The 9,219-nt window shown below is 47.1% G+C and overlaps 1 protein-coding gene across 1 annotated transcript in view; it reads right to left on the bottom strand.

Moving 5' to 3' along the window:
* Window positions 1-2,194: 2,194 nt before the first annotated feature.
* TFAP2C (transcription factor AP-2 gamma) overlaps window positions 2,195-9,219 on the bottom strand; it is a 9,104-nt gene continuing 2,079 nt past the window's right edge. The window contains 6 exon segments of the mRNA XM_025039972.1: window positions 2,195-3,776; window positions 4,757-4,901; window positions 6,689-6,807; window positions 7,515-7,731; window positions 8,920-8,971; window positions 9,080-9,219. The exon segment at window positions 9,080-9,219 is cut by the window's right edge and continues 71 nt beyond it. Coding sequence (XP_024895740.1) covers window positions 3,491-3,776; window positions 4,757-4,901; window positions 6,689-6,807; window positions 7,515-7,731; window positions 8,920-8,971; window positions 9,080-9,219 — 959 coding nt within the window. The 3' untranslated portion in view covers window positions 2,195-3,490.

Below are 9,219 nucleotides of genomic sequence, written 5' to 3'. Positions count from 1 at the left end.
AGCTGGTAAGCAACGTTTTTCCCTGGAAAGTAGGCAGTGGGTTCCAGAAGTCGCCACGCCTTGAGAGGACTCTGGCTCTCATCCATCCAAGACCCTATCCCGTTTTTGTGTTTTCATACTCAAACACAGGAACTCTAGGTCTCAGAGCTAGAGTGAGGAAAAACCCTCACCATCCACTGAGATGACACTAGTCACCCCCTGCCACAGGAGGAGAATGATGGCCATTGTTCTGGAATCCTTGAAAACAAGGACCAGACGAATAGTCCTTTCCCAGCCCACAACGTAAATGGTGCCCACATGGAGGATGAGACAACCGTGAGGTGTGGTGACAACGCCCTCTGACCCTCCAGGAACCTCTCCGCGTGCCGTCTGAGGCGGGAGGGCATCTTCAAGGTACCAGGTGTCTGGATGGCAAGGCTCCAGCCAACAGACATCCAGTCCTGCTGAGGGATCTCTTTCATAAATGGAATTCTAGAAGCGTGCCTACGATGAGGGGTTTCCGTTCAGTGCAACCAGGAAAAAAAAGGACCCATCTTCCTTTTCTCTCCCAGAGGGCAAAGACTTCAGTCAGCGGTGTCACGTGCCTCAATAAAAAACCCGATTTGTCAAACAGCCCAGTGCAACAACGGCCCAGGGCGAAGGGGAAAAGGAGAAAGCAGCGCCACCTCCCTGAGCCAGAGCTCGAAGCACAAACCACGGTGCCCGTGGGAAGCAGGGGTCTACCAACCTGCTGGCCCCAGACAGGGCACCCTTGGCTCACGAGTCAACGACAGCTCGATGGCAAAGCTGATACAGCCCGCGTGAAGTAGGGACCTCTTGAGGGGACTCGGTTGTTTTGCATGGCATCGGCTCAGAGGTGTCGGGAAGAAAACACCTGGCATTGTGCACCGGGCCCAGGACCGTCAGCGGCTGTGTCCTGTGAACTTCCAGTGGGAATGAGAACTGAGCAGGGAGGCAGAAACGAGCCCCGCCTATGACTCACTTCAATCCGCGGTTGGCTTTGGGGCGTTTCCAGAACATTGTCTGCCTTGCAATTCGGCACAGCTCCTAAAAGCCAAACTGTAGTCCAAAACCAAGTTAAGACGCCGATAACAAAATAGTCCTTTTACTTTCGGTCCTTTGCCCCCATAACTTCCTTTTAATGCCCAAAACATCTCATGTCTTGATTGAGAAATAATTGCCAAGGTAAGACTTCTTTTTCGCTGCTCTAAAGCGCAGCGATTGTGATTTTTGCCTTTATCAACCAGATAAATCCAACTAAACGAGAAGGTTCAGTGACAAGCTGCCAAGAGCAAAGTATTAGGTTGGCAGAGTTTAAATTACTCAATAACATCCAATGCCAACAGTAAGTCAGGAATCGCCGAGTCTTCGGCGGAGAGTCGTGAATGAAGAATTAGGAGACTGGAGTTGAAGCCACAGCCTCATCCAATGTGGAAAATCCTCTTGCTCCCACTTGCCTTTGAAGCCCAGCCACTCATGCCAAACTATAAACATATCACTTCCTGGAGGACGTGCCAGGCCACTTGAACTTGAAATCAAGTACCGGCGGTGCGCATCCAAGATGCTCAAATGCCCAGCAAGTAGGCAAGCCCCGCCACTCTCCTGCTCCTCAGGTAGAGTGTGGAGACCCAGCCTGATTTACCCGGTGCACGAAATGATCAGTGTGCCTTGGATACGCACGCATCATCCAGTTTCTGAAGGTGGCTCACTGCGATTGATTGAAAACAATGAGCGCCCACACCTGCAAGGCTTGCATTTGATTGAATGCCAAGTTCTCCTAAGGAATGTCTGCCGGGGGACCTCCTACCTATAATCGTCTCATTTCCATCCTCAATATTTTGAGGTGGCAACTTGGCCACAGAGTAACTGTTTCTCAACAGGGTCACCTTACGCAAGAGACAGTCCCAGCTCCTCGCGCTGTTGTCAATAAACGTCCCTCCTCACACACTTCCCAACACCCCTTGCGGCGAGGGGGACAGTCCGATACGCAGCTGAGAGCCACGGGTGGGCACAGAGCCTGGGGCAGCGGAACCATCTTGCAGGGAGGGAAAATTAACTTCAGGTTCCCCAAGGAACACAACCCGCCCGGTCCCATCCACTAAACCAGTCACATCGTGACAGCTCTGCCACTGTGCCCCTCATCACCTTAGAGACAAAGTTATAACCAGACCGTCACAGCTTCTATCGAGAATACTTTTTATTGTACAGGTATCGTATACACAACCATTACTTGGGGAACGCTTACAGGCATGGAGTTCAATTCCGAACTCCACGTCACCCACACACACACTGTCCCGTGCACACTCGTCTGAGTGCAGCCAGACGCGAATGAACGAGACACAAAGTTATTGCTTTGTGAACGGAGCTTCAATCAAACAGACTCTTCTGCATCGACAGAGTCCAGGACCCTCTTAATTCTTAATACCCTGTGTACATATGAATAAAACCTAAAGATATGTTTTAGACGACCCCATCACCTTTAAAAGTTATTACAACGGAATCCCATTTCTCAAAAAGTCATAAGAAGTGCACCCGTATTTACAGACCAGATTAAATTATGCATAAATAAAATCTGTACACTCAATGTACCGTTTCTCAAAATAACAACAGCCTCTCCTCTGGGATTTGAGGATGACAGGCAGCAAAAAAACAAACAAAAAAAAAAAACAAAAAAAAATAACAACAACAAAATGCTTCATGCCTACCCTTTTCAAGTTTACTCAAAACACCAAGATGTGAAATAAATATGCAAATAAAGCTTCAGTACCTTAAAGGAACATGTCGTTTCAAACAATCTCCCATTTGAAGAGTTAACTTTCCATTTTTTTTAAAGAAAAAAAAAAAATCAGCAGGCTTTGTTTCTACAAGTTTTGTAAAACCCAAAGGCCCCCTCTGAACAAGGGGTTTTAAGTGTGTCCAATGCCACCTACTAATTAGTTGCTCAGTGGCTAGAATCTCTGCCTCCTACTGGCTGTAGGATCTGATATCTGAAGAGGCTCGAGAAATACCTCTTTTAGATAAATACTTAGTGGGCACAAAAGCCAGCCATTCTTGTGGATCTGAAAGTTGTCGTCGATCTGAATTCTCATCGATCTGACGTTTCAACAGCTAAGTGTGCGGGATTGTGAGCCCAGGGGATTTATTTAAAAGGTTCTAACTTGTAGCACCACTTTCAAAGAAAGGAAGAATGGGGTTCAAAAAATAAAAAATAAAACAAAACATAAGCTTAATAAGTAAAGAATCAGCACTTGTCACCTTCTGATAACTTGTCCAGAGTAAGGAGCTGCCTCAGCGCTCGAGAAATTCTAAGGACGCTGGGAGGGCACAGAAAGATCCGGAAATCAATCAACAGAGGCCTTTTTAATGGGAAGGTGGGTAACAAGCTCAACCTCACCCCCCGAGGCGAGGAGCTGCCCTGTCTGTGAGGGCAGAGAACGTTGGGGGAGACTTTCTCCTTCCAGATTCTTTGGCCCTCCGTTCACGCCCATTTTTATTTCCTGTGCTTCTCCATTTTCTCCAGGGTTTTGCTAGAATCGGCCGAACTCTGGTCAGCGGGACTCATGTAGGATTTGTCTATGACCGTCAGGGCTTCTTTTATGTAGTTCTGCACTGCGGAGACGGCGGCACAGATGGCCTGGCTGCCAAAACCGTGCGTTATCAGGCTGAAGTGAGACAAGCAGTTCTGGATGTTCGCCTCCAGGACCGGGGCGGGCCGGTTGTTCCCGTTGGGTGTTCGGTCTTGGTTGAGAAGTTCTGTGAATTCTTTACACACTTGCCTGCGAAGAAGGCAGTCAACACACACCTGTGAGCTCAATCTGGCTCTTGACAGGTAAAGGGTACAAGGTGAATTACCTAGAGGATGACAGAAGTCCTGGGATGCAATCAGAACTTCTGGCCTGAGCCGAGGCAGTAAGTAAGAGGCTTCAATGCTAATACTAACAGCCGATTGCCACACTTAGCACCTATTATGTGCTCCCGACTCTTTTAGAGTGCTATCTTATTTAACCCTCACTGCAATTAGAAAAGATAACAAGATTAACCCTAGTCCACCGGCCAAGGTCACCAGGACTGGAAAAAGCAGTGTGGGTTCAGGATTCCAGTCCAGGAGGTTAAGGGATGCTTGGTATAGGTTGGTTCACTAAACCAATTCGGAGCATCACACATTTCCCTGAAACTCACTCTTTTTAATCCAGCTGGTTCACTGTGCTCCCTTCCCTTTTGCTCCATTTCCTGACTGGACTAGTTCTGCTTCATTTACCATGATTTTTAAACCAATTTACTGTTGGTTTCTGTGAGAAATCCTGCAGCTGCGTTGTCGTTTTGGAGACATTTAATTTGCCCACTTGTCTCCCGCAAATCCGATAATCGTTACATTTAAGAAACAAAAAAGTCTTGTTATCAGGAGGCAGAAGGCACACAATCTTCACTGGATGTGACAAAACAAATTCTTTTCAACACATTTTCGTAAGATATGCAAACACGACAATAAAAGGGGAGTTGAACTACTTTGACTTCAGTAACCAAGCAGCTCAAAAAAGCACTCATTACTGGAGCAATACACGCTTTCTGATTCCCCTTCCAAAACCCATCAAAAAGTTAACATATCTGACTTGGTAAAAGAAGCCCCTTGCCATTTGCTTTCGCTCTCCCTCCCTAACTTATTTAAGGAGCATGTCTTTCTTGAGCACCACAGATGGTGCTGGCCCCTCAACTTCAAGGTCAGAGCATCGTCATCACCTCAAGCCTGGATACTTACTGTGCGGCCAGCAGCATGTTCTTCCTCGTCGCCATCTCATTCCGTCCTCCGAGATGAGGTCTGCTTAAATATTCGGCCACCGGTTTGCTAGGAAACTCTGCTTCACAGACATACGCAAAGTCCCGAGCCAAATGAACAGCCTCACCTAGAATCATCGGTAAGGACAACAGACTTTACAACGGCTGCGGCCACCACCTGCAGATGGTCCTGTTCCTATTCTCTAACTCTCCCTGTCTACCGGTCACTTTGTATTCGAAAATGAAATGAGATGCAGGGACAACAATCCAGGCGGCAAACACCTCCTGGGGAGAAGGTGAAATCATACAATGTGACGAAAAAAGACCCGGACAGGTTTAGCTGTACCGAGGTGATGTCAACCAGTCTCCTGCCCAGCTGAAACAGGTAAGTCGAGACACACCCACACTTTCACTTGATAATAAGACAGTCGTCACTGTGGAGAAGTAGGGAACTTTAAGGAGACGAGCGTGTTTGACAGCAGCCAGCTGGCCGTTTCTCTTGATGAAACTGGACAAAGTCTTCGACATGGAACTTCCCTTTAAACCAGGGCTCCCCGTGGCTGAAGGGGGCAGGTCTCTAGATTTATTTCTTTAAGAAAGGAAGGCAAGTGTGTTTCCTCTTGGAAATGTTTAGAGCCCAAACTACAAGCTTGGACTGACTACCCCACCCCCTTTGTCCAAGTTCTTGGGGGAGCAGAGGGACAGAAAACCAACGGGAGTCACCTCCCAACAGAGGTGCCCGGCCCCCGACTCCATGACGCAAGGCTGGTAGCGCTTTCCAAAGCCCCAGATGGTGCCCCCTCACCACTCGCCCCCCGCCCCAACCCCAGGACTTACTAAATCAGAATCTGAGAAGCATTGTTCTGGCACACACTTCCTTATTCAAGCACCCCTGCCAGGCTCGTAAGAAAACCTAGCGGAGACACATTTATGCGCCCAGCACGCAGAGCCCACCATTCTCCACGCGGGACAGCTGGTCCCCAACAGGCAGTTAACAGGCAGCTCCTTTCTCCTGGCCCTGACCTCCAAAGACACTCGTAAAAAGGTAGAGCGGGGCTCTGCCAAGTCTTTCAGCACCGAAGTAGCGCCATTAGACCAGGGAAAGAAAAGTGTTCAAAAGCTCGAACCCCTCCATCAGCTCCCGGAGCCAGAGCCCCGCACTCTGCTGATTGGGCAAGGTGCTAGAGGTGGCTGCAGGCTGCAGGAGAAGCCTGTGCACAGTAAGTGTGCGTGCTTTGTTTTTTAAAAATTACTTCACTTTTTTTTTCTCGCCGCTTAAAGACTGTACTGCATCCTTGGCTACTCTCCAGGTCGGAGAGGGGGCGTGGAGGAACATTCAAGAAACTGAAATGTCACATCCTACTCTATCTTGGGAGTGGGGAGAGGGCTCATCTGTGGGCCCTCCCCCCAGTACTTTTTTCTTTTCTTTTGATGGGGAGAATGAACAAAGGACTTGCGAGCTGGGCCAGTCCTAGCAAGGGCTTCTTTTCACTGACCACAATCCAAATATCCCACAGCTACGAAAAACCAGAGCCCATACTTCTGCCCACCAATAAGTAACAAGCTTTCTAAAGGTGTATCAACTGATCGATCGCATCTTTCAAAAACTGGTTCATTTAACAGGAAATGTCTCAACATCCTCTAGTATGATTTCTTGGTTAGGAAAACCAATTTCTTTCCTGCACTTATCTGGGAACCCAGAAAAGAATACACTTCAGCAGCCAGACAGTGAAACGTTAACTTATTTGACGTGATTACGGTGATTCACTGTAATGAACTTATGACAAATCGAATCACCTTCACCTCACTCTACCCGTGATTGGGTTTTTAAAGTTTTCTTTAGAAAAGTATTAAAGACACAGCGCAACAAACAACACCCCCCCACCCCCAAGAACATTAACAAAACTCCACTGACCTTCTACCAAGGACGTCAGGAGGGTAACATGAGCGGCTTTCCGTCTCCCCGCCGGCAGATTCAGCCCGATCTTGTCCAGCTTCTCCCGCAAGGACCGGCCTCCATTTTTAGATTTGGCTCTGAGTACAAGAAAGTTAACTTGTGGTTATTCTCAAGAAGCCACATTTAAAAATCCCAAATTCCTAGAGTGCTGCTCTCAAAATTGAAATTCGTCAAAGACTATCTACAGTATGTGGATCACATCAAACGGTACAGGGAGTCCTCACTGAATTAATCCCTCTAAAACTCAAATATCTACCTAAGCACTGTCAACATTTTTTTTTTAAATCACAGAATATTTCAAGTGGCACTGGAGCTGATAAATTTTCACTCGTAAACACTGCAGCAGCTCCAAAAACAAAAAACAAAACAAAACAAAAAAAACAAAAAACAAAAATACCCCGACAACTCTCTTACTCGTAAACACTGCAGCAGCTCCAAAAACAAAAAGCAAAAAAAAAAAAACAAAAAACAAAAATACCCCGACAACTCCCCGAGGGAACAAAACCCTTGGAGTTCCTCTTTCCATAGTACAGATGCCACCACTCCACACACGGAATCAAATTCTAACCAAATGAGAATCTGTTAGCGCTGCTTTAGCACTTTCTTCTATAGTTGGCACTTTCTAAAAGAGGAGAAATGTACTAAAAACCCTCTGAGCCAATTAGAATTCAGTGTTTGGTATAAAAGTTACATAAATGTTAAAAATACCTCCTGGTCCTTTTAAGATATTCACCTTCAACAAGCCAACCAACCTACCACCGTGCCAGAATGCGTCCCCGTGTACCTTCTGAGAACACCTCCCAGTAATGAGGCATTTAAGCACTCAGGCGGGGACAATCGCCTCTGGACTTCAGCAACTGTCACTTTGTATTTAGATGTGGAGCTCAGGAGGGACAAGCGTCCAGGCACTGAGCAGAAGACCTCGCTGGGGTTCATCACAGCCCCCACCAGATCCTTCTGACAAGGGAGATTCAGGGGGTTCTTGGTCATAGAAACAGGACCTGGGAATGAAGATCAGAAGTGGCAGTCTTCAGAGCTGAGTGCAAGCGAGAGACACCTTTTCAAACCCTCTTAACCAAAGCAGAAAGAGCTCTTGAAACAAGTAACAACTGCATGTGGGGCTATGATTTGCAAGCAGATTTTTGAACAGCCATATTTCTTCAAAGATAATCGAATCTGAAATTTGCAAGTTAACACCTTAGAAAGTTAATTACTCAAGATCTCAAGCATGGAGCGTTTTCATTTTCTAGCCACTGTTAAAAACCTTTAATTAGAATATTTGTTTGTAAAAGATTGTTTACAGTACTAAATAAATGGTTGATTTTATTTTTCTTTCGCTCAACGAGCAACCAAAATCACAGGACACTCAGATCCTTTGCCAAAACCTTTCCGTGCAACTGATCACGGCAAATTTTTTAAATACAAACAAACCTGTTCTGTTCTAAGTTTACTGGGAAATTCAGTTTATTTTCTGAGGGTTTTTTTCCCCCCCAAAACCCATTTTCCCCCAATTGATTTCAAGCAGTCTAACTTCAAGTAACAGACCGTAGCCACCTTTAATTTAGGCCTACTCCGATTCCCAAAACAGGCGGACTGGCAATCCCATTAGTACAGTAAGGTAATTTTCCTCACCAAGTACAGTAATCCAATTTTCCAAATCCCCTCCCGGCTTATCCTGCATAAACCCATCTGACAGATCATGATGCCCCCACCCCCACCGCGTTCTTTCAAGGCTGTCTATTTGGTGGGCCAAACTGTTTCAAAACTTCTTGCAGGTCCGAATTGAGGATCTTTGGCATGTGTATTTGAAATCAGAAGCAAAAATCACATCAACTCATCCGACCATTAAAAGTATCACAGAACCAACCACTCGACTAAGGTGCTTTGTTTTTTTCCAAATTAAATCAGTGTTAACTCACCCTGGAACACTCCCTAACATTGTAAAAACAGGCAAATACAAAGATCAGTAACACGTCGGAGACATGAACAGCATCCTTTATCATTTAGGTCAGAAAGAATCGGATAATCCCCTCTCTTCTCACTCCTAAAACCTGCCTTCCCTGAGTCCTCCTCATCCCTTCCACCACAGATGTCCCAAGTCGGCCACCAAATGCCCCCGACCTTGCCGTTCAGTTAGTGGCTTCACCACTGTTAAGAGTCAGTCCAGGCCGTACGTGGCCAGAACCTACCTTTGCGAATTACAGTCTGATCGTGCAGAAGCAAGTGCTGATCGTCGACAATCTGGGGGAGAAACGACAAAGTTTCCTTAAGCGGTGGGGAGCCCGGGCAGAGGGTAGGAGAGAGGCCAACGCTCTGGGGGGAGAGAGGACGAGAGCGACGCGCCCTCACCTGCACCTCCTCCATCTGGTGCGCCATGTCGTGAAGGCCCAGGTTCTCCGCCAGGCCCGCGGCGTCCAGCGTGTGCGCGTGCGGCGGCAGCAGCAGGTCCGAGCGGCGGTAGCCATCCCTGCGCGCGCTCATGGCGCCGC

This window comes from Pteropus alecto, unplaced genomic scaffold (genome assembly GCF_000325575.1).
Source record: "Pteropus alecto unplaced genomic scaffold, ASM32557v1 scaffold45, whole genome shotgun sequence".
NCBI lineage: Eukaryota > Metazoa > Chordata > Mammalia > Chiroptera > Pteropodidae > Pteropus > Pteropus alecto.
This window is presented reverse-complemented; position numbering and strand designations above follow the sequence as displayed.